The following is a 25,708-nucleotide window of genomic DNA, read 5'->3' on the forward strand; positions in this document are numbered from 1 at the left end:
TCATGCTAAGTTGACGGGATGAGCAGAAGTCCTGCCTGCACGCATTTCTATGTGATGACGTCAGGGGACCTCGTGTGTGTGGAGTGGACGTTTTCAAATCCGTGACGTAGGAGGTGAATTTCAGCGGAGTTTGAAAGCGTGTTTCTCGAGAACCAAAACAAATATCGCCGAGGTATTTTACACATCTCATGTTTGTGTCATTATCTGTAAAATAAATGGATTAAAACGTCGGAATGTCCATTCTCCGGTGACGTCATCATGGATGGTCTGGCGTTGTGCGATAAGGGAGACCTCACAGGTACCAAAATAACTTTTCTTACTAATAGTCTGTGAACGTCCATTTTGCTTGTGAAGTGTGAAGAAAGAAGTGGGGTTTCCACTTGTAAATATCCAAAGGTAAATCGATTTCCATCCTGATTTTTAAGAGTCGTTTTAATTTATTTTTTCTTGAAAAACTGTTAATTATATTTTGTTATGCCCATTTTGCTGACAAATTTCAAAGCATACTGATTATTTTTCTACTCTTTCTTTTCAGTTCAGAATGGGACGCAGACCAGCACGATGGTAAGTACCAATTTGTATGCAGTAACTTTCGTCTAGTTGAGACAGACTAAGAGAATTGGAAACTAATATATTGTATATAATTAAATTATATGTTTCCACCAATGATCAAAACATAATGGTGTGACACCTCTAGCTGCCCGAATCTGATGTAATGCAATTGTAGTATACGTGGTTGAGACTTACGTATCTTAGTAATGAAATCATTCTAAGACAATGGAGAATGCCCATTGCTTTTTTACACTACCCATAACTCTCCGTATTCCCATTAGACAGTGAAAATGTTTATGTAAGGTATGATGGTTATATTCCATACGATCGATTTGTTCTTTTGGTACTACTTTACTATACCGGAGACGCCTATCAATGATTTATTTGCGGAACATTTCTTTAGATGAAATGGTAAATATGCGATATCGCCCGGACGGATTTCTTCAAATTTACAGGAGAAAGTACTTACTGAAATGACTTTCTTTAGCATTCTGGACGTTCTTGGAGGTATTTTCTTTCACGGAAAGTAAAAACTTCGTAGTTTAATGCTGCCGAACAAGAATTAATCACTTTTTACGTAAGAAATTGGCATTGCCTGCCACATTATGCCGTTGTTTCCATTGTGTGTGTGCAGGTGGCGAGAGCGTTGAAAGTCACGCGATCTCTGCAGTGTTTCCAAACGTGCCTTCTTTTTACGAAAATTTATATTATTAACTGCGCCGCGCTTTCTATTTTCGATGAATTTAGGGGTGAAATGCGTGCTAATGGAACCTAACCTAACCTTGTGTGAATGGTTTGTGGGGCTATCCGTGAATGGTTTTTGGGGCTAACGTCAATGGTTTGTGGGGCTACCCGTGGATGGTTTTTGGGGTTAACGTGCATAGTTTGTGGAGGTGAACATGAAAAAAAAATCGAAATAGTACGTAATTTTCCATCTTGAAGGTTTGAAACACTGCTTGCGCACTGAAAATTGACAAAACACAAGCTGGCGCATCATGATGCACGATGATCCATTATGAGTGCACGCCATATTGTCTATTACAGAAGTGGAACAAGTAAGACAAATAATCAATCGTAATATGAAAAGTTGACAGTATTTTATGGAAAAGGCATAACTTCACCTTAAAGAATGTTCCACAAGAGTCATTCCATGTGAAATCACCCAATTTTAAATCAATTGGTTGCTTGACCATTTTGTTAATTTTTTATATTTTCACCATAGGTGGTCTTGCTAGTGACCTGCTCAAAAAGAATTTTTTTTTTCAAAAATCTTCCGCCATCTTGGATTTCTGCTCATTTTTCATCACTGCGGGAAGCAAAAATGAGTGTTTACAAGGGTTTTGAAAAAAGGTTGCTGTGTGATTTCTATTACAGATGGAATGTTCTAGTTTTCACTGCCTGAAAGTAGAGATTCTGGCCTTTCAGAAAATGTATATATATGTAAGGTAAGAATTAAGTAACTGGGACTTTAATGGGTTTCAATATAGCCATTGTAACGGGAATTTTTGCCAATTTTAAAGGTCTGTAAAATCAAAAGGGCTTGAAACCACAGGATGGAATTATTTTTGCAAGAACTATGAGTGGAAGGCTTTTCAGCCATGGTGAAACAAATCCGGGGTTGTAAGCCCTTCTGTCCGATTTTTAGTTCCGAAATCCGAAAATTTCCAAAATTTGTGAATTTCAAGGTCAAATATATCTAAAGGGGGACCTGCCAAAAATTAGAAATTTTGGCCATGGATACTCCTACTAGTACTTAGTAAAACCTGTCAATTTCATTTTGGGGTTCACACCGATGTTCATGTTACAGGCTGTCAAATATCTCTAAAAATGACATCGTGAAAACATAATAATAAATAGGCTTAAAGTGACCTGATTTCCATTATTTTATAATCTAGTTATTTTATAAGGGTAAACAGAAATTAAAATAGATAAACTAGTTAGTTACTAGTTGATATATTTCAATATATACTTAGTGTGCTTTTGTTAATAAAAATCAAATCAAATCAAAATCACTTTTTGGATTGAGAACACAAATTTTAGTAAACAAACAAGAGTACTATTATGTCAGTAAGTATATACAAGTTGCATGCACATGTTTCTTAAAGGTTTATAAATATCCAATACTATCAAACCTTACTTAATACATCCACTCTGATACATAACAAGTGTATGCGAAATATAACATAATATATACAACAATTGTCTGCGAAATATAACATAAGCTACCTGTAAGCATTTAAACGCTTGAGAATATAAGTATTCAAGTTCTTCCTCTATTTTTGTATCCCAGTTACATATACACAGTTTATGATATACAGTTTGCAATTCAATATATTACATCACAATGACATTTACAATTCCATATATCACTACACATAATACAACATTACATCAATATATATATACATATCTACAGATGGACATCAAAGTTACAGGGGATCTTGTCTCTCTCAATCCATGGAGCCATGAAAAAAAGAAAAAATATCCGACTGGTGCTTGATCCTGAAAACACTGATTGGCACGGAGATGATTGATCAACGGACTATTTCTTCTTATGTGCTTGTAACTTTAGTGACGGTTCTGTGTTTTCCTGTTGAGTAAAATGTTGTATGTTCTCCGAGTAACAGTGGTGAAGTCTCATGGTGTCAGAACATCAATTATATTGTTCAACTTCACCCAAGCAACATCATTTCTTTGTAAAGTAAAGCTCGTTGATGGTCCACCAGGATTGAAGAACATCACTTTAACATCATTGTTTTCTTTTAACATTTCAATTACTTTACCTACATACCACCTGTTAGTGGCCGCGGTGGCTCAGTCGGTAACGCGTCTGACTACCATGCTAAAGGTCCCGGGTTCGATCCCTCGGCCGGTTCAAATCCGGGAACTTTTCTAACGATGGAAGCGGCCCCGGCGCCCACCCAGCGTCGAATAACATGGGTACCTGGGGAAACCTGGGGGGTAAAGGCGGTCAGGGGCATGGTGCTGATCACATCACCCCCACTCACGACCGGATTAAGAAAGTGTGGGGCATTACCCCCACACCCCCTATACGCCTTCATGCCGTGGTGCTAAGCACAGGGGAACACTTTATTATTTTATTTTTTTTACATACCACCTGTTATTGTAAATGCAAACGACATTGTCATTTTCAATTATTTCATTAAAATGAAATATTCGTGGTGAGTCATCAATTCTGAACTCTACATGATTAATTTGAAATGATGCAGATATTCTACTGATGAGAAGAGTTGAAGAGTCCTTGGGTATGTAGCAGTGGTGATCTCTTGTTCCTTCAAATCTATGAGCTTCATTGAAGCGGTCATTCAGAAACCCTTGCTCATTTTTTGTCACTTTCAGTCACCATGATGAAGTTTATCCTTTAATATTTTCCACACAAAACTCATGCATGTCCTTTGGTGTAAAAATATGGCCCTCAGTTGGTCGCTGCAGACTTGCCTTTGCCACAAGTCTTTTTACCGTCCCACCAATCCAATCACAAGGACCCTTGCCATGGCTTGTGGCAAAAAAATGCCACTCAGCAGCCACACCGAAGTCCTGTTTATGCTTACATAAGTTAGAAAAATTCTTTCTGTTCTTATATTGGGCTCCTGAGCCATCTGAGAAATAATAAATTTTCTTTAGATTTGGGATGAACGTTTGAACAAATGGAATCAGCTGCTTTTGGAAAGCGTAAACAGCAGTTGTGTTGTGTACAATGCAGTCACTTATAATACAAAGACGTTTGATGCATAGATCATCTGAAGAATTAGTCTTAAAGTAGACACAAAAGGGGTGGACAGTAGCTTGAGCATTAATCCAGTGGTAACTCTGGATTTCATCTTGTACAACAAATGTGAAGTTTTCAGAGAAATCACCAATCACTACACATTCATCTGGAGAAAGACTTTCTTTCGTTCTTTTGCAAAATTCTGATTGACTCTGAGCAATAAAGTTGTGACTTTTTAATTGCAGTAACTTTGAAGCTAAATTTTCTTTAAACTCTGAAATTGTTTCTACAACAGTGATCAAATTGCAACGATCTGTTGTTATCCATTGTTTGTAAGTAATTTTTTTCTCGTGGTCATCATCAGAATTGTCCAAATCAGGATTCAGTTCATGTAATTTTAAGTCTTGTGTAATTGTAATTGTAAACTGTGTATATCATAAACTGTGTATATGTGACTGGGATACAAAAAATAGAGGAATAACTTGAATCCGTATATTCTCAAGCGTTTAAATGCTTACAGGTAGCTTATGTTATATTTCGCAGACAATTGTTGTATATATTATGTTATATTTCGCATACACTTGTTATGTATCAGAGTGGATGTATTAAGTAAGGTTTGATAGTATTGGATATTTATAAACCTTTAAGAAACATGTGCATGCAACTTGTATATACTTACTGACATAAAAGTACTCTTGTTTGTTTACTAAAATTTGTGTTCTCAATCCAAAAAGTGATTTTGATTTGATTTGATTTTTATTAACAAAAGCACACTAAGTATATATTGAAATATATCAACTAGTAACTAACTAGTTTATCTATTTTAATTTCTGTTTACCCTTATAAAATAACTAGATTATAAAATAATGGAAATCAGGTCACTTTAAGCCTATTTATTATTATGTTTTCACGATGTCATTTTTAGAGATATTTGACAGCCTGTAACATGAACATCGGTGTGAACCCCAAAATGAAATTGACAGGTTTTACTAAGTACTAGTAGGAGTATCCATGGCCAAAATTTCTAATTTTTGGCAGGTCCCCCTTTAGATATATTTGACCTTGAAATTCACAAATTTTGGAAATTTTCGGATTTCGGAACTAAAAATCGGACAGAAGGGCTTACAACCCCGGATTTGTTTCACCATGGCTGAAAAGCCTTCCACTCATAGTTCTTGCAAAAATAATTCCATCCTGTGGTTTCAAGCCCTTTTGATTTTACAGACCTTTAAAATTGGCAAAAATTCCCGTTACAATGGCTATATTGAAACCCATTAAAGTCCCAGTTACTTAATTCTTACCTTACATATATATACATTTTCTGAAAGGCCAGAATCTCTACTTTCAGGCAGTGAAAACTAGAACATTCCATCTGTAATAGAAATCACACAGCAACCTTTTTTCAAAACCCTTGTAAACACTCATTTTTGCTTCCCGCAGTGATGAAAAATGAGCAGAAATCCAAGATGGCGGAAGATTTTTGAAAAAAAAAATTCTTTTTGAGCAGGTCACTAGCAAGACCACCTATGGTGAAAATATAAAAAATTAACAAAATGGTCAAGCAACCACCTCTGGGTGATTTGACATGGAACGACTCACAAGGCAAAATAGGTAAGTACCAGTGGTAAAATGAAGGAAATAAATGAGTGAAAGGTGTCCGGGCATTATCGCATATTTACTGATGAAATAATGAATTTCTAACGAAAATATTTCTTACATTAACGAGTACTTACTGTTGCTCCTTATTTCACTATCCACAGGTAGCCCCAAAAACCATTGACGTTAGCCCAAAAATTCACGATAACCCCACGAAACTTCACAGAGACTAGGTATGCCTACTAGGTTAGGTTCGATTTACACTCCTTTCGTTCAATTTAGCATATACGGACAACATCGGAATTACAAATTCCACAGCATCTTCCACACCGGCAACAACTTCGTGACATGTCATCTTGTAGCAGCAGCAATAGCACGTCGGAAATAGATTTTCGTAGAAAGCAACATGCATTCGCATTAAAATGGATCAAAACTACATTCCCGAACATCAACAATGCTACAGAAAATGATTTGCTTAAGGCGATCTCCTACCCCGGAGAAGGTTTGAGCAATTTTCCATGTAAGCTTATGGGCGTAACTTTAGTCACGATTATCTCGAGAACCAGTAGACAGATAATTTTCAAATTTTAACAACGCTGAGAAAGGGTGTTTCTAGAGAACCACTGATCGATATTTTCATTTTCTGCATCAACGTCCCCATAATTAATTAATTCATTTTATTTGTGAAATATCAGACTTTTTTTTCACTTTTCTTGGCAGGGCAACCCTGTTGCAGACCGGCAGATTCACTGCAGCTGCTCGTGGTCGCCTAATGACCTTGTAGAAAGAGGGTTTGGAACACGGCGGGTGGTTTCGCCCCAACATACAACAGGTTTAGAAGATGAAAAGAAAGCAACATGTCTTTTGGCTTTTAACTGGGTAGCTTTTAAATTATGGACTGGAAGTGGTGGCATGAAATTGGTGAAGTGTGTTCCGGACCAAGAAAAATATAAAGTTGGAATTTGGTCCGAGAGTTTGAGTCTGAGAGACAAATATGTTTCTAAAGCAGTGGCGTTTCCGTAACAGGGCTGGTTACTACATTATTTTTATTATTGTAAAACACACACTATTCTTCCATTATAAATGTAGATAACGGACCATACTATATATGCATAAATAAATGTAGAGTTTGTTTTTAAATTTGTTTTATGCACAGAAAGGCTAGTCAGGGCTGGACCTACAGTTTAAAGTGGAGTCCGAACCACAATGTGCCTGCACTGGGTATCGACCTCGGGATTCCTTGATTACAAGACGACGACGTAACCACTACGGCATCGGGAAGATCCGCGTATAAATAATACATGATTACATACGTATATACTAGAGATGGCAAACAATATAAAGTTCGGCGGAACCGGGTACCTGGATCTGATCCTAGAACCGAGTGTCCGTTGATTGACTGATTAATTTTGTTATTATTCGTCGCTTTCTGATACTTGGATAATTGCAACAATAATGAAGAATGCGTATTAGATGAAATTGTTGAACGGCAACTCACAAAAAAAAAAATTCTACGCCGTGGCCGGGATTCGAACCCAGGACACCCGGCGTTTTAGCACGCTATGCTAATCACTTCGCACGCAGGTCGGCCCGACTGTCCGGATTTCGGGTTGTGGATGTATGAATTTTACATAATGGCTACATTAGAACCAATTAACTATTAAATCAATCATTTCGAAAGCTCTTATCACTAATGCAATGAAACATTTCATGCACAAAATACAAGTAGCCTATTTATGCCAGTATAATATTTTAGTATTTCAATTCCATTGCAAACACCATAAAAAGATAAAGTTACCTGTGCGTACTACTGTGGCATGAAGGCATATTTAGAGGATGTGGTGATAGGGCCCCACACATTCTCGAACTGGACCATTTTGGAGGTGGTGATCAGCCCCATACTACTGCAGCTTTTAGCCCTCCCCCCCAGGTACCCATTGATTTGAGGCTGGGGCAGCCCCAGAGCCGCTTTATACGGGTACAAGGCCGGAAAAACTCCAACCTTAGATCACCTACCCGGAAATCAAACCCGGGTCTTTCGCATGGCAGTCAGATCCTTTTTATTTTCTTTTTATTAAAGTGAAGCCCCTAAGGGGCAGCTTTCCTCACACAAAACTCATCTCAATTGATGTCAAATCTCGACTTGTTCATTGAGGACAAACAATCACAAACATCCATGTCCGAACTGGGATTTGAACCCGGGACTCTGGTGTCACAGCGCGCTGCATTCACAGGTTCGCGACGGGGGTAGACAAAATAGACCACTTCGGCTCTTGCAAGACTGTAAAACATCAGAAATCCTTTTTCTCAACCTCGATCTGTTTTCTGCAGCTATTATTGTTTACTTCTGGCATTTTCCCTCCTACCACCAGATCGCCGGTTTCCAGCGGTGGAGAAACTGGAAGGGCCTGCCAGCTGGGGTCAAATTCCGGGAATCACCACCGAAGTATCATGTTTCTCCCGCCGAGTGCTTTCCAACGGTTTGGAAGATGAATAAACGTAATCCGACACACACACAGAAACTAAAACTACAGACATATGTAAACTCGATGGTGCGACAGCTATGGGCCAGGGCCTGCCACATTGCCTTTTTAATTGGGTGACGCATGATCAGCCAGACCATCAAATTCATCGCCTCTGTTTTCTGGTTCCGACACCCATAAATATGTGTGTGTGTCACAGCCTACATGACATAGTTCGGTTGGAATTGAACAGTTTGTGTAATCTATAAAATTCATTTTCAATTATTTACTTCATATAAATGTTCGTAAAATGGCAAAGGACAGTTTCATGGCTCTTTCCATACAATTCATTACACACTATAATACACAAATAAACACAAACAAACACAATATACATATTGCAGACTACATGTCATAGTTCTGAGGGAACGAGTTTGTGTAGTCTATAGAATTAATTTAATTCAGATAAAGGTTCGTAAAATGGCAAGAGTCAGTTTCATGGCTCTTTTTGAATAATTCATTACATACTATAACACAAATAAACACAAGCAAACACAAATATACATATTGCAGACTACATGTCATAGTTCTGATGGAATTTAACAGTTTGTGTAATCTATAAAATTCATTTTAAATTATTTACTTCATATAGCTAAATGTTCGTAAAATGACAATAGGCAGTTTCATGGCCCTTTCCGAACAATTCATTACACACTATAACACACAAATAAACATATTGAAGACTATATGTCCTAGTTCTGATGGAATTTAACACTTTGTGTAGTCTATAAAATTAATTTTAAATTATTTACTTCATATAAATGTTCGTGAAATGGCAATAGGCAGTTCCGTGGCTCTTTCCGAACAATTCATTACACACTATAACACACAAATAAACATATTGAAGACTATATGTCCTAGTTCTGATGGAATTTAACACTTTGTGTAGTCTATAAAATTCATTTTAAATTATTTACTTCATATAAATGTTCGTGAAATGGCAATAGGCAGTTCCGTGGCTCTTTCCGAACAATTCATTACACACTATAACACACAAATAAACACAAACAAACACAAATATACATATTGCAGACTACATGTCATAGTTCTGATGGAATTTAACAGTTTGTGTAGTCTATAAAATTCATTTAAATTATTTACTTCATATAAATGTTCGTGAAATGGCAAGGGGCACTTTAATGGCTCTTTCCGAACAATTCATTACACACTATAACATGAAATAAACACAAATATCGGGGAGAATCCTCCACCACGGAACAAAACAATATATGGGTCGTTGTTGAAATATTTTTGAAATTGATTTAGCACAATTGATCTGTATTCTTCGGAATATGCCGCCGCCCGCAGCCCCTCCTTGCCGGAAGCACTGTTTTCAGCACAGTAATTTCATATTCCACACTAAACGAATATACACTATCTGCGATTATTCTGTTTCTATTCATCAAACGTTTGCTCCGAAACTTCCCGTCCACAATTTAGAAAAAGAAATACCAAGATTGATCTTGAGGGGTCTTTCCCCTGTTACATATACCCGAAACCGGTTGCATGCAGGTCGAGTGCATCTGGGTTTTATTCTCTTGTATCTCCCCCTCCTCCCGGATTATTAGGCGCTTCGCGCGTGAGGGGATAATGACGCAGACCGCCCCATCTAAATTCTTGGTGAGGAATATTTTTCCTTTCACTATCATAAAATTCAATATATTTTTCTAAAATATATGTATAAAAAGGACATCGTTGTGCAATGTGTGCGATGAGGCGGAGAGGAACATACTTGATTAGTAATTAATTCAACTCACTATAATTGGTTCCAAGATGAAGAAAAGGAATAATTTGGAGAAGGGCCAGATCAAGTAAATTATTCAGTAAATCTTAAAAAATGACTTTCAGTAATAGGAGAGTGTCGCAATAAAATACTTTATGGGAATTATGGCATGATCTAAGGGGGGGGGGGGATGCGATATTGGTCATGGACGGGGTGGGAGACTGATCTATACAATTGCTAGAAGTTCATTATCCAGATATTCATGAACTACTTAACCTGCGCTTTATTTTTGCCGAAATATTCTTGAAATGGACATTGTGTAATTTATTTCTCTTCTTGACATCTGAGATACTGGGGAATATGCTGCCCTCAACCCCTCCTGGAGAACAGCAATGCTTTACAGCATACTTTCGCCATCCCGGTACTTCGAGAAATTTCATACTCCAGACTAAGTGAATATATATCTGTGCTGATTCTCTTCGCATTCCTGAACACTTTCTTTTGTCCATTTTCAAGTTAGCCCTATAATTTCAAAAATACTCAGTTAAATCTTCCGAGAGCTTTCCTCCCCGGATATTTATACCTGAAGCAGATTTCTACAGCTCGAAAACATCTGGTGAGTTATCCTCGGGCCTCCCTCCCTTCTCCTCCCGGCTCATTAGTCGTGAACGAGGGTCCGTGAAGAGCCAGGCGACTGGGCTCTGCAGGGTTGCTCTGTCAAGAAAAGTGAAAATAGAGTAAAATGAATTAATTAATTTTCGGGACGTTGATGCAAAAAATGAAAATATTAATCAGTGGGTCTCTAGAAACATCCTTTCTCAGTGTTCAATCAAAATTTGGAAAATTTTTGTCGGCTGGTTCTCGAGATAATCGTGACCAAAATATCGAAAACATCCCATAAGCTTACATAGAAAATGCTCAGACCTTCGCCGGGGTAGGAGATCGCCTTAAGTACTTTCTCTTGTAAATTTGAAGAAATCCGTCTCCGGTATAGTAAAGTGTTACTGTTATTTTTAACTCGCTGAAATGTACTGTAGGGCCCAATTGGCAATTGTTTAATTCCGAATTTATCATTGTGTACAGGCATTGGTATGGGTACACATTTCTTCATTTTTTTACAGAAGAAACTACTTATGGAAAATAGTTTTTCCAAGCTTTCCAACGTTCGTCGAGGTATTTTCTTTCATTGTGGAATGTATTTGACCGGGAAATCATGTATTTTTCAAGAGAAATAATTCACCGACGCACAATTGCAATTGCTTTCACTACGTGAACTGCATGCTGCATAAGTTTGATGACGTAAGCCCCAGTCAGTGTATCCAACCCCCTTTTGTTCACTATGCTTGCCTAACCGAATCTTATCGGAAATGCTTCGTGGGGCTATCAGTCAGCTAGCCATGCATAATGTAAAATTTTCACACGTGACTAACATAAGAGTAGGTATATTTTGGTGAAGAAGGTTGGAAACTCTGCATACCCACAACTTGAGTCAAAATGGGTAAATTTCTCGTATCGGACAAACAGATTTCTTCAAATTTACAGGAGAAATTACTTACCGAATGCAGTTTCTTTATAGTTGTGGAAGTTCGGGAAAGTGTTTTCTCGCATCGTTCATTGAATTTTGCCGGTTAATCATCTTTTTTTTATATAAATATGTGACCGTTGCACGAGAGCTCGTCCATCGATTTACTTCCAGGTGGATGTAGCCTGTGCGTGATGACGTAATCCGGGCCAGTGATTCCAAACACGCATTTATGTAACTGGTGTCACGTTTAAATATGGGTAGCCCCAAAAACCATTGACGTTAGCCCAAAAATTCACGATAGCCCCACGGACCATCACGGGGATGAGGTATGCCTGTTAGGTTAGGTTCCATTAGCACTCCTTTCGTTCAATTTAGCATATACGGACAACATCGGCTTGAAGCAGCAGCAATAGCACGTATTGTGCTCTCGTGCAGAAAGCAAATGGCGGCAGCAGCAATAGCTCGTCGGAAATAGATTTTTGTAGAAAACCACATGCATTCGCATTAAAATGGATCAAAACTAAATTCCCGAACATCAACAACGCTACAGAAAATGATTTGCGTAAGTACTTTCTGCTGTAAATTTGAAGAAATCCGTGTCCGGTACATTTCCGACATTCCTCCTCACGGGTAAATAATGAGCAATTGTGCCGATCGCGGATCACGTAATTTCGCTTATCTTGCACTTTCTATGCGTGGTGGGGTGGAAACATTGCATATGGACTACGGTGGTGAAACTGTGACGGCCATTTCGCGTGTTACAGAAGGGAAGAAGCAACCAAGAGAATTTACTCGATATGTTGCAAATATAGCTATTTTCGGTGAAATAAGCGAAGTGCCACCTTCAGCGATGTTTCTCAATGCAAAATACGTAAGTACGAATATTGAAATCAAAAGAAGTAGGACATTTCAGCTGTTTGTCCGATACGAGAAATTTACCTGAATTTTTTTTCTTTTTAGTAAGATTGTGTGTTGCATATTGTTAAGAAAAAAATCTGTAGCACAGAAACAAATATTTACAAGTGTAAAGCAGTTTCAAGTGGAGATACAGCCGTTTAAAGTTGTGAGGTGGAAGCCTACTTGCGGCCATGCGAGTTTCGTAGCAGCCACCCGTACCGATGGACATATAACAGTTGCTTTTTCAGGCCTAAATTATTAAAAATTTCCCACAGATTCCGGGCTGCGCCACCCCTAGGGTAATTGACCTACCGCAGCCCCACCTATGCTCCACTACATTTCGGCTACCCGCCTTTTTATATGAAGTCCCTTTGGTATAAATTGACAATACCGGAAGTATCTCGGATTACTTACAAATTCGGCATACTCACAAATTTTGGCCTCGTAATCATGAATCTGCAGTTAAAAATTGGCGGCCACGTCTAGAAATTGAAAAATAACGTGCATATATTACATCTATGATTGTCGATACGCTAATATGGTGACCATTTTTGATGTGAACAAGTGAAGTTCGCTATTCCTTACGCTGTCTACAGCATTGCCACACTGTTGCTTGGAGAACATTGATCATGGAAGAATGGCGGAGGAGATTAGAGGTAAGTTTGGCAATGGTGCTCAAACTTTCAGAAGAATGGCATCTTCCCTGCTTGAACATTGTTAAACCATTTGCTGATATCACCACGAACGATTTTCGTTAAGGTTAGGTAAGCATAGTTAAAATTTAGTTCATAAAACAAAGCACACTAACATTGGAAGGTTGCTCAAATGTTGTGCAATAGGTGAGACCCGTTCCATGAAGCGTTGCTTTATACATGAGAATATGGTGTCTTCAGTAAATGTGGAAAACATGTTTGCCCCACGAACCATTCACTGTAAGGTTAGGTTAGGCAAGCATAGTTAAAATTCTGGCAATCATAAACATAGTTTTGGAACGCTAATTATTGCAAAAAATTGTCCTTTCCTTCATAAATCACCGGTGTTTACTTTGATCACGGACCCACTTATTTCACATTTTCTAGACGTGACTGCCAATTTTTAACTGCAGATTCGTGATTACAACGCCAAAATTAGTGAGTGCCGAATTTGAAAGCAATCAGAGATACTTCCGGTATTGTACATTTGCTCAGTCCCTTTAAAGGCATGTTAGAACATGCCCAACACTATTTTTCATACAAATAACATGTCGCAAATTATCCCTTTCCACAAGTCGTTCTTAAGAAGAAAAAGAAAATGTGTAGATGTGCAACTGTGACATGAATCCATGGTGGAAGCCCTGAAAAGCCGTAATAACATTACGTAGGTAAGGAATTGTAATACTAAAAAAATGTAAGTTTCGTAGCACGTACATCTCTAAAAATTTCCTTTCGCGCTAGTTAAAAACACCCTTTCTTAGAAGAAACTTCCTTTTGGATGAAAAGGTTTGAAATGTGGTACGAAATCGAGGGTGGAAGTTTTCCGGATGGATCCTTTCAAACTAGCACGGAAGGTAATTTTGAGAGATTACGTGCTACAAAACTTGCATTTAACATTAAAACATGCCTTTAAAAGGGACTATAAGAGAAAGGCAGGGTAGCGGTAGGTTAATTACCCCAGGGGCAAAGCCCGTAATCTGCGGGAAATTTGGAGCCAGCAATTTTTATGAAATTTCTTGTGGTATAGCCCTGATAACCCATCGGTACGTGTGCAACGAAACTAACATGGCCGCAAGTAGACTTCCACCTCGCAACTTCAAACCACTAGATCTCAACTTTAAATGGCTGTACAGTCGTAAAAACCTGTTTCCGCGCTCCATAATTTTGTTCCTCACAGTCAGTTTGAAACACACAATCTTCAGGGTAAAAAAACATCATTGCGGAATCGAGGGTGTAGAATGTGACCACGGACCAGAAATGTGATATTGTGATGGTGAACTAAAGTACATCTCTTACCTTGGCGTGTAATTTTACTGTGAAGCAGAACTTTCCAAAAGCTTCACGCATTTGAATATAGCACCCAGAATAACATTCCACAACAGCTATAATTTTTGGTAGTTAGGTTTGATACTGGTAGTTATTTTCGACATCGTGTTTCACTATTTTAATGTGCATACAAACAGTTTTTACTATCAAAAAGCGGCAAAAGTACTCTGAAATTGCAGGTTAGAACTTAACATTGCCCACTTGGAAGTTAAGAATTATAGTTATTATTCCTATTAATAATAATATCATATTTTGTTGATGAAATCTAAGTAGGCCTGTTGTTAATATTATTTCTCTAATATCAAGTACTGCTCCCATGGATAGTACATAATGAAAATGTGCTACAACGTAGTATGTGTCTCAGTTATTTGTGCTTTCCTAATGCTGGAACCACTTTTACATTACGAAAACATAGAATTCTGTGGATGAAAAGAATCTAAATAATTCTCGAGGGGATTCAGTGGGTCATCGGCCCCAGTCTACAGCCGGGGAGGAATAACCTGGCAGTAACGTCACTCCCTGCTAAGTCAGCGTTGCCAACTACTATGAAAGGAACCATGGCACGAGTATTATAAGAGAACGAGCAGTAAGGATCGCGGTGTAAACTACAGATTTTCAATTTAATGTTAGCACTGCTAGATGTTTAATCTGTTTTTTTTATTTTAATTATTTCATACAATTCGGCTTTCAGCAAACCTTCTGCATGCAGAATATTGTGAGATGATAGCCACGACTTCATTTCATCCTTCTGCTGTTTGATGTTGGGATTTTTTTCAGTAACTTGTGGTATGGAGGATTGTCACACATAATAAAAAGTTTGGGGCAGATTGGGAAGAAGCTGTTCTTCGAACCACAACATAAAATTGTTAGTGTTCATCTCCCCATGATAGTCACTAGAAGTTGTTTTTGAAAGGAACACTAACTTCGCCCCCTCCACAAATCCACTTTCACCACCGGCATGCACAATAATAAACCTGGGACCCTTTCCTGTTGGCACTTTTAACCCCCCCCCCCCCCAAATCTTTGGAATCCAGCAACAGTGTGGTGTGTGTTCACGAAACGTTCATCCATGTAAATGAAAGACCGGCAGTTTGCTCTCTGCGCAGTTCTTTAACTTCATGCAAATATCATAGCCGCCCGCAATGTAACGATGCTGTTCGTTCAAGGAGTAGCTTCCTGCTGCTTACGCTATGCTTTTTAAATCTGAACCCTAATGTTCTTATGATCATACACAACGACCAACGCGAACCCTTAAAATTAACATTTTCTTGCAGTTCCTTCATCAGTTTATGTACGGTGACAACAATGCCTTTCGTGTATAAATTATGGATTGTTCAGCGCACGACTGCTTCATCAAAAGATTCCAGATTTGTGACACGTTGCTGGGCGTTTGGTCGGTTTTTGCCCGCCGTTGAAAAAGGTTTCCCGCTCGCACTCGCAACACTTTTGTCTTTCTCCTTCAAAATTCTCCACACTGATCTTCCACTGACACCTGTCGCCACGGACGTTCTGTGAACAGCTGTTGTTTTGTTTTCATCGCAATCAAAGTACTTATACACATTGACAACTATTTCTCTTGTATCGCTGTGCAAGGGCTTACCTTTCTTTACTCCACTGCTCATTGTACAACAATGACAAAACCAGAAAAAAAATCTCCCTAACAAAGAAACAAAATAGCCTACAATCACTCGCTCGTAACTGCGGTTTGTTAGACTAATGTAGCAGTGTGGGGGTTTGCACGCCTGCATCACCCCTCTCGGAATGATTTCGATTGGTTTGCACGTCACCTTGTCGTCCGCTCTAGCGAATGAGCCTTCGCTTCTGGAAGGAGAGGTGAAGGTGGGAGATGACGTCACTGCCAAGCTATTTCTTCTGCGCTGTAGTTCTAGTTGAATTAAGACCAAGCACGCCTGCTCGTGTAAACTACGTTTTAAATAATAACTTCTCCATTATCTTCAATCTTTGTAGTTGCTCATACAATTGTTTCCACTATTCTAAAACACGTTATAATACTCTTATAAAACTTGTGAAAAATCAATAAATGATGGGAACTGTTACCTATTGGAGTTATGAGAGATTTTTTGTAGTACGATTTATTATGTAATATGTGTTGTTTTAGAAGTGTTTTTACAAAAAGTAAGAATTAGTGGAGTAAAGTCAGTGATGTTGCTGCTGCTTGACACAGGGTACTTGGAAATTATTTCTGTGCAGGTGCCAGTGATTTGTTATGCAACCTTATCATTTTGTAACACACCTCTTCAAATGAAATCGTAATTTTTGATATGTACATTCAATAATAGTTCATGAACATGAGTGGCTGTTGCTGTTTTATTATTTTTTATTTTACTCCATTCACTATTTAAAAATAATTTGAACAATTGATATTTGAGTAATTCATTTATGTTGGAACTTTCAAATTTCAGTTACCGATATTGCAAGAACAAACCTTACCCTAAGTCAAGGTTCTGCAGAGGTGTGCCAGATCCCAAGATCAGGATATATGATCTAGGCAAGAAGAAGGCCAGGGTGGATGAGTTCCCCTTGTGTGTCCACTTGTTGTCTGATGAATATGAACAGCTCTCGTCGGAGGCTTTGGAGGCAGCGAGGATATGTGCAAATAAGGTGAGTTTTTAGATGAAACATTCAGATCACTTCCATCGCAACGGTTTGACTTTGAAGCATCACAGTAGGTGAAGTTCGGTCCAGAGAAGCAACGTTTATGAAATTGCTAAGCAAATGAACTGGATTGTGAATGTAATTGCAAATTTTTTTACAACTCTATATTTTATTAAAGATTACCAAAGTTGCATATAATTTAACTGTATATCCAAATGTTTGAATTATGCAGATAGTTTTATAGTTGATCAGAGTCGTTTTAAAACACATCTCTGCATCACCCAGTTTAGTATAAATGCACAAAGTTTTCGCTTTGTATCAAAAAATTTCAAATGAGTAAAGGATTGTAGTGTACAGTTCAAATTATAACATTGTCTGTTTGGTAGCCAATTAGGTTCTGAAGGAACATTTGTTCTTCACTTGGACTGACAGTGAAGGCCAACAGCAAACCATGCAGCTATGTTTCAAATGCATTGCTTATTTCAGCTTTTTAGTTTAAAGTCGATTGCTTGTATTTCTGTAATGGCTCCTCACATATGCCGCACACTTCACAAAAAACTATATGCACTTTTACAGCGATAAGTTCTGAAGCGCAGTAATTACCTGAATACAAATGGTTCACTTCAACTAATATCCAACAAAACGTTTACCAATTGGTTTGTCTATTCTTCCCAAATTTTATTGCGGATTGGTGTAAATTTTCAGTGTCTGCATTGATTGTGAAGAAGTGTTTCATCCATATACAGTAAAGCCTCGATTTTATGTTTTTCAGGGGACCAAGCTGGAAAAACTTAAAATGCGTAAAAATGTAAAATCGAGGAAAATTTCTTAACATTTTACTATATTGGGACCATCAAAATTGAATGTATAATGCTGGAAAATATAAAATCCGCTAACGTACCTCATGTGTCCCTGGAATTTAAAAATTGTCCATTATTTGTAGGTGGCCTTTAGAAGAGTGTGTCTGCTACAAACACACATCATATATGTAATAAAATTTGTGTAAACAAGTTACTTTCACAAATGAACTCTAGTAACGTGGACAATTGCAGAGAGTTTTTAATATAAATTACCTGGAAGAGTCATGGAGTCTTGGTTTTGTTAGATGAGGGAACTGGTGCTGCAATGAGCATTCTTCACTCAAGCATCAAATAGTTTGCACGGGCAATGCGAGAATACACTTGAACCTTATCAGTACATGTATTTCTGTCATTTGTCTATGGTAATGGATCGTGAGGTAAAAGACAAAGTGAATTTGAAACTTACGTAAACATAGTCACTATCTCCATGTTAAAATGCAGTTTTGTATATCTTACAGAGATATGTAAAAATTAACTAGATGATTATGGGCTTCTATGTATATGTTTTAGGTTGACAGTCCTGATTATTAGGCTCCGAAATATGCGACCTTGTCAATCATTCCTCATTTTTTATGATGTGTGAGCCTTACTCACTTTTATATAGATTAATTCGTATTTTCAATAAATTAATCAAAAAAACAACTTTTCTACTTACATGTGAGTATCTATTTTTTCAAACGACATTTGGGGAACAACTATCCCTTCTTCAGGTTCTATTTCTAGGCTACCAGAAATATATCATAGGCACGTCAAATAATCTCAAACGTCAGGAAAAAACAAACTGTACAGTTTAGGTGAAGGCAGAATTTGGGCAATTTAATGGGAAGGGAGGTTAAATTTTATGGTAGGATATGTTGACGATATCCTGGTGGGGGGTGGAAAGAATCTTTTCTAAAATGGGAGAACAACAGGATAAGCAAGCTTCTTTTGAAAAAAATAGATACTCGCTACACGTAGGTACAAAAGTTGTATTTTTGATTAATTTATTGAAAATGCGAATTAGTCAATCATTCCACTACGAGTACGGTATGATCGAGTGTCGATCAAGTATTTTCGAGGGAAAGTGGTCCAATGCAGTACTCTAGTGCGAGCCTTGTATGTGTCATGTTTGACTAACTGTTGTTGAACTTTGTGACCCGTATTGAAAATATTTTTGTTGCAGTATATGGTGAAGAATTGTGGCAAGGATCAGTTCCATATCCGCATCAGAGTGCACCCCTTCCATGTCATCCGGATCAACAAAATGTTGTCATGTGCTGGAGCTGATAGGTAATTATTATTAATAATACTTTTTTACTTAAATTAATTGGGGAGGAAATGAAATATAAGGAACTTAGTCATGACATGTAAGGGACCTACGACCCTGTGGCCGAGTGGTTAGCACATCGCGCTGCGATGCCAAGGGTCCCGGGTTCGAATCCCGGTCAGGCTTGGTTGTTTGTGATTGTCCATTCATCAATTTCATCATTTCATCACTCATCCCCATCTTCGCAAATTAGCCAAGAGGCACAAAACTCGAAGTAATATAAACTAAATCAATAACAATGTAAGGGGCCTCCCCGATGGCGCTGTGGTACCGTCGTTGCCTTGTAATCAAGGGGTCCCGGATTCAATACCTGATGGAGGCTCATAGTGGTTTGGATCCCACTTTAAACTGTAGGTCCAGTCCCAATTAGCCTTTCTGTGCATCAAGGGGACTCAAAGCAATGAATCATGACATGTAAGACAGTGGCAAAAATACTCTCGCATACCTAGCATTGCAAGACAAGGCAATTTGTCACCAAATTAATTTCTGGTGGTGGGGAGAAAATAATGACCAAGTTGAGAGAAATGGAGCACTTTTTTGGGGGGGGAGGTAATGTATATTTCATCAATGTTTTTATCATAAACTGTGGTAGACAAATACATGGCACCTGAATTGAAAAGTGTTCTAAGGATATTTTTTTGTAATTTTTCAACTTCACTTGTGAAAATTACCTTTTTCATAAAATAATGAGTAGGTTTTTTTTTAATGTTTGTGTTTTTTCTGTATCGTGTGTGTCATTAAATCAGAATAATAAACATGTCAATAATTTCCACTGTTGCTAACGGATGTTTAAAATCTACTCTTCTATTGATGTCTGTCATAAATCAGTATTACATAGTTATTCATCCCGTTACCGGTTGAGCGTTCTTTAGGAAAGCTACGTTGGCGCAAGACTTGTTTACTTTTCATCTAGCCTTACATTAAACAAATGTTTTAAAATTACATTGTGACATTCCATGTGAAAACATGTGAAGAGGCACTTTACTTTTCAACCTCGCATATTTTGATTCATTTGAAATTTGGCGTACTGAAAGGGCCGCCTGAGGTAGGAAAATGTGCAACTTTGCAGATCCATATCTTTTGTATTTCCGAAATTACTGTTTTGGCAACAGTGCGATTTTTAGCATTCTTAATTCACCTAGAATTGTATGGCATTGCGATGTCATACAGTATTCTCTGGGCCAAACATGTGGCATTTTAGGTTACCAATTAGGGTCGTACCAGTGTACATCGTGAATGGTGCCTGCTAAGTTGATACTGTAAATTGTTCGCGACAACCATTCATAATGAGCAGCTCTTCATGGATGTATCCGATTAAAATAATGTGCAATGGCATGCGAACGTCTCTCCCTAGACGTCACTTTGATCGCGATGCATTACCGATGCGCTAAACAAATTTTAAGGCATTTTTCTAACACCTCGAAAAAGAGCAAATTGGTACAAGAATTCAGTCATAACTTTTTACTGGTTAAAGATACGTCGAAAAAACCTTCACCATTGCATTTCTCGTGAAATTCTAGCCCATTTTGATATGTCGCACGACCCCCTTCCCATTTAAAATTCTGAAGTTGAATTCAAGATGGCGGACATCAAGATGGCCGCCGACCGTGTGGGTGGCATCAATGTGGTTCCCCCTTGGCCAGGCAATGATTGGTCATCGCCAATTTCAAATTCCATGCCGCAGTGCCCTTGTACTGAGGGTGTTAAGTGACTTATTGAGCCACCCTGTAGTTAACAGTGTTAATTTTGTTCCTGTGTAAAGGGGTCCATTTTTGCTTCTCAAATATTTACAGCAGAATTAATCAATTTTCCGTGAATTGCATAACTCTCTGATAAAGACTTCAGAAAGTGTTAAGTCTATATATAAACAGTAAATTTCAAAAACATGAAAAATGAACATTACAGCATGTTATTTCGTATTTCGTGTTTTCGTCAATAACTAAATTTGCATGCCTCTATCCATTACCTAACCTAAATCTAACAACTCCAGATGTCATTGGGATGAGCCTTGTAATCAAGGGGTCTCAGGTTCGATACCCGGTGGAGGCACATACCTGTTTGGATTCCACTTTAAACTGTAGGTCAGGTCCCGATTAGAATTACTGTGCATAAAGTGGACTTAAAACTTTTACCCTGGCAGACATGCTATATCTCATGTGAGAGAGCCCTTCAAGACCTTTCCAACGGCATCCGGATCACTTCTATAGGTGCCATGGTTGACAAAATATTGCAATTTAAAGTTAAGATGATGGAAAAAATGGTCAAAGTCTCACAGTTTGCAACACTATAAACTACAGAAATACAAAAGGTATGGATGTACAAAGTTGCATATTTTCCTACCTCAGGTGGCCCTTTCACTATGCCAAATTTCAAATAAATCAAAAAATGAAAGTGTGGGGACCTTCTTGATTTGACATGGAATGACCCCATTTCTAAATGTGTAGCTTTATCTTCATTGGATTCATGCATTTCTTGGCTGGGGAGGAGGAGGAAGAAAAAAAATTGCTTGTGATAAAAAGTGGCTGGTACCTGGATTATTTTTAGTTTTGCCCCTGATCATAAGAACTATACAAGAATGTGTTATACTGTTGTATTTGAGAAAATGTAAATGGGTACAAACTTGTATTCAAACAGTAAATGGAGATTACATTTTCTACTTCTGTTGCAATACAAAATTTAGCTACAGTTAAGTTCTAATTTTTTACCTTGGTAGCAAGTTATGTATTTTTAATGCATCACATGAAGAAAACACCTGCTGAGTGAGTCAATGTCAGGAAGGGTGCATAACAACCTTTCATGGTAGACAGTAGTTTGAGAAAGATTTTAGAAATAGTGGAACACTGCTCAAGGGTAAAGGGAGGGGGGGGGGGTTGTGACAATTCCCTCCATGGCGGGGTTGGCACAATTGTTTTTTTTTAAAAAAAGAAAAGAAGACATTTGTTTTAAACAAATAAAACATAACACCAATACTGTATTTCTAGTAATAAAGTAAACATTGTTTATGTAGTTTATGGTTGTTCCAAGCATAAATAAAATTTGGTGTGATGTTTTTGGGTTGCATAAGCTCCCTTCATCAGACATTTTTTATTTCATGTTTAAAGAAGGGAGCATATATTCTCCAGAAGAGTCGCAACAAAAACAATGTTTTATGCTTGAAACGGTCGTAAACTAGAGGAGAAATAATTCTGCAATACAAGCAGTGCGTACATACAAGAAAAATTATAAACAGTTTACTAACTTCAAATACCACATGGACCAAATGTAAATTTTACATATAGGCTGTTTGGGGTTAGATTAATCTATGGTTGCTATGCCCCCATCCTATCATTTTGGTACATACTGTTTTCCAAAGTATCGCATTTATTGTAAATGTAACAAAATACTAGAGCTGAGGCGATACCCATACCATGATCGATATCTACCGGTACCAATACTTGTATAATTCCAGTATAAAATAACAAGCTAGTTACAGAGTCATACTAACTTGTCACATTACTAGGCGTGTATCTAGAAATATAATTTTAGGAGCCAGTCCGAGCCAAGTGTGTCAGCAATATAATAATAAAAGTGTTTCTATTTAATATGTTACGGAGGAAAGACAACGTTAATACCTATTTTGTTCTTGTTTCTTGACTAAAATATATTATTACATAAATAGTAAAAAAAGACTATAAAATCAGAGATAAAACATCAATTAGTCATCAAGTTTGGGTCCCACTTTAAAATGATGGTCCAGTCCCGATTAGCCTATCTGTGCATAAAGTGGACTTGAAACAAAAACTCACACTTCCATAGTACTGTCATTAAAAGCTGTATGTTCCCAGTCTAATCTCTTCGGAAATGAATAACCTTCATTGGCTGATACTGCCAGTCACACAAAAGGGAAGAGGACAAGAATAAATTGCTGAATCCCCTTCCCGCTTGAACGTAGATGAAACAAAGCTAATTTCACAGTGACCTCCATCCCTCTTTTTTCCAAGAACTCCGCAAGTACCTAACCCAGCATTCGCACGGCGGTGGTCTAAAAACATCCAACTATCTTACGACCACAACCTTCAAGCAAGAACTAATGAAAAACAACCCAGTATGAGTGACATGTCACTCTGGGATAATGGTTTTATTTTTAGGTAATGCTGTCCAATTTTGTTACTTTCAGGCTTCAGACAGGAATGCGTGGAGCATTTGGAAAACCTCAAGGCACTGTAGCTCGTGTCCACATTGGGCAACCAGTCATGAGCGTGAGGTCCAATGATAGGTATAAGGCTGCTGTCATCGAGGCTCTTCGTCGTGCCAAGTTCAAGTTCCCGGGACGTCAGAAGGTAAAAGTTTCACCCTTTCATGGTCACTGTTAGTCAGTGGCATATTAATTACTTTTGGAGGGGACGGATGCCTTTATGGCACTTGTCAATTCTGAAGGTGACACATCATTGCTTTAATCTTCCATAAATTTATTAATCTAAACTCGAAATTTACCTTCACTGGTCATGTTGATTCTGTTTAAAGTTCATGTAGTTTCAAAGATATTGATCACTATAGATCCACCAAACCATCTGAAACCCTGGTTCGGGAGCAGTGGCGCTAGTTAAAGTTACGGGGAAGCCAATAGTTCTCACATATTTTCAGAGGTTTCAGAAAGCTTGGTGGATCTATAGTAAGAAAAATCAACGTTTAACCCTCTGAAACCTGTGCAGGGGCACTCAATTGCTGCCTTTTTTTTAAAGAAATGCATTCTTTCTCTTTTTCCTGGTGTGCTTTCAGTTTGCTTGCATGACTCTCAAGTTATCAGTGCCCCTTAGGCAGAACTCCATACTGCATGCAGGAATATTATTTCCTATCCCAAATCATGGCACACCAGCTGATTATATTACCCACATGAATATGCGGCAGAGTTCTCTGGTGAATGAATATTTGTTTTTGCATAAACCATTGCAGTACCCATTCAAAATGTCTGGAGTTGTCAAAATAATAGTATTAAAAGTTGACAACATTCAGTTCCTTGTGTTGTCAGTTTTTTTTGGGGGGGTGGGGAGGCAGATCTTATAAAACAGAAAATTGAGATTTGAATATTTTGAAAATTTTGTGAACATTGAGTTCCTGTTATAGTTCCTTCATTACATGCCAAAGTTATTATTAATTGTAGAATAATGTTTTGGTTCATTTTCTTGTAGTTTATATCCTTTAATAGGGAATAAAAAAAATTGAAATGGACATATTTGTGTTCATATACATTTCGCCTGATTTCCAGTAAGTGCTAGTGAATTTCAACATCAATTTGCATAGAAAACGCATGTAAATAACATTGGTTTTGTAATGGTTTTGTAAGGGTGGCATTGAATGCAACTAGTCATTTTTAACACCACAACACACGTGATGAGCTTGAACTGTAGCTAATTCGGCTTTGAGTTTAAGATAACTACATGTAGGCTTAACATACAGTATTGTACTTTCTTAATCCTTAAACCTATAATGATTTTGTGACAAACCAATTGTTAACCATGCCACACTGATCCAATTAAGTAAAATTTGTTTGCTTGTATTCGCACAAGATGGCACAATTGAAAAGTTATACTTATAGCTCCAGCTTTTCGGAATTGCCTGGAACGTTATTTGAAAAAATCAAGAAATTTGTTTTTGGCAAAATCGCTGGAATTCTGTATCAGTGCTTGACAAGATTGGTGTTAATATAATAGGTAGACCTGTAGAAAGAACAAATGGCCTAGGTGTTGATGCACCAACCCTGATTGTAATACTCCTCTTTCATTACAGATCTATGTGTCAAAGAGATGGGGCTTCACGAAATATAATCGTGATGACTATGAGAGATTGAAGGCCGAGAATCGTTTTGAACCTGATGGTTTAAATGTGAAGTACAGGAGGGATCATGGACCATTGTCAGTCTGGATGCAGGTTCAGACTGAACTGGCTCAAATTGCATAACATGTCTGATGTTGAAATGTGAAGAATAAATTGTTGCAGACATATATGTATTTTATCATTTTTCAGAACCCTTAGTAGTCCTCAAGTGTACGATGCTAATGCAGTTTCAGGTGCTAATGGGAGCAATGACAATGTATTGAAGTGCTATTAGAACTTAGGCCTTCAATACATTGTCATTGCTCCCATTAGCAATAGATAGAACTTAGGCCTTCTTTAGATGAAAGCATTTTCTTAACATTTCTGCTACAGTCATGCGTAAAGAAGAAATTTTAATGCCATACTGCATAGATCGAAGCAGTCCTACTTTTCTTAGCATCTCTCATAGCATAACTAATCAGAGGCGAACTCTGTCACGTGGCTTATGTAATGGTGGCTAAATATGATGTTAGCAAAACTGGTAAAGGAAATACTTCTGACTGAAGCAGC

The 25,708-nt window shown here is 37.8% G+C and overlaps 1 protein-coding gene across 1 annotated transcript; it reads left to right on the plus strand.

Moving 5' to 3' along the window:
- Positions 1–306: 306 nt before the first annotated feature.
- Positions 307–25,326, plus strand: RpL10 (ribosomal protein L10). Its single transcript, XM_083136371.1, has 6 exons — positions 307–396; positions 536–564; positions 16,987–17,185; positions 19,202–19,308; positions 23,502–23,664; positions 25,112–25,326. The coding sequence occupies exons 2-6, from the start codon at positions 542–544 to the stop codon at positions 25,280–25,282; spliced, it is 663 nt and encodes a 220-aa protein (XP_082992497.1). The 5' UTR covers positions 307–396; positions 536–541; the 3' UTR covers positions 25,283–25,326.
- The last annotated feature ends 382 nt before the right edge of the window (positions 25,327–25,708 follow it).

This window comes from Lepisma saccharinum, chromosome 15, assembly GCF_977018435.1.
Source record: "Lepisma saccharinum chromosome 15, izLepSacc3.1, whole genome shotgun sequence".
Lineage (NCBI taxonomy): Eukaryota > Metazoa > Arthropoda > Insecta > Zygentoma > Lepismatidae > Lepisma > Lepisma saccharinum.

What these genes read in the sequence shown, in the direction of transcription:
- RpL10 (XM_083136371.1), top strand. Translation starts at nt 542, where the DNA reads ATGGGACGCAGACCAGCACGATG. An exon ending in CGAGGATATGTGCAAATAAG is followed by an intron (nt 17,186 to 19,201) that starts GTGAGTTTTTAG and finishes TTTTTGTTGCAG; the next exon opens with TATATGGTGAAGAATTGTGG. An exon ending in TCATGTGCTGGAGCTGATAG is followed by an intron (nt 19,309 to 23,501) that starts GTAATTATTATT and finishes TGTTACTTTCAG; the next exon opens with GCTTCAGACAGGAATGCGTG.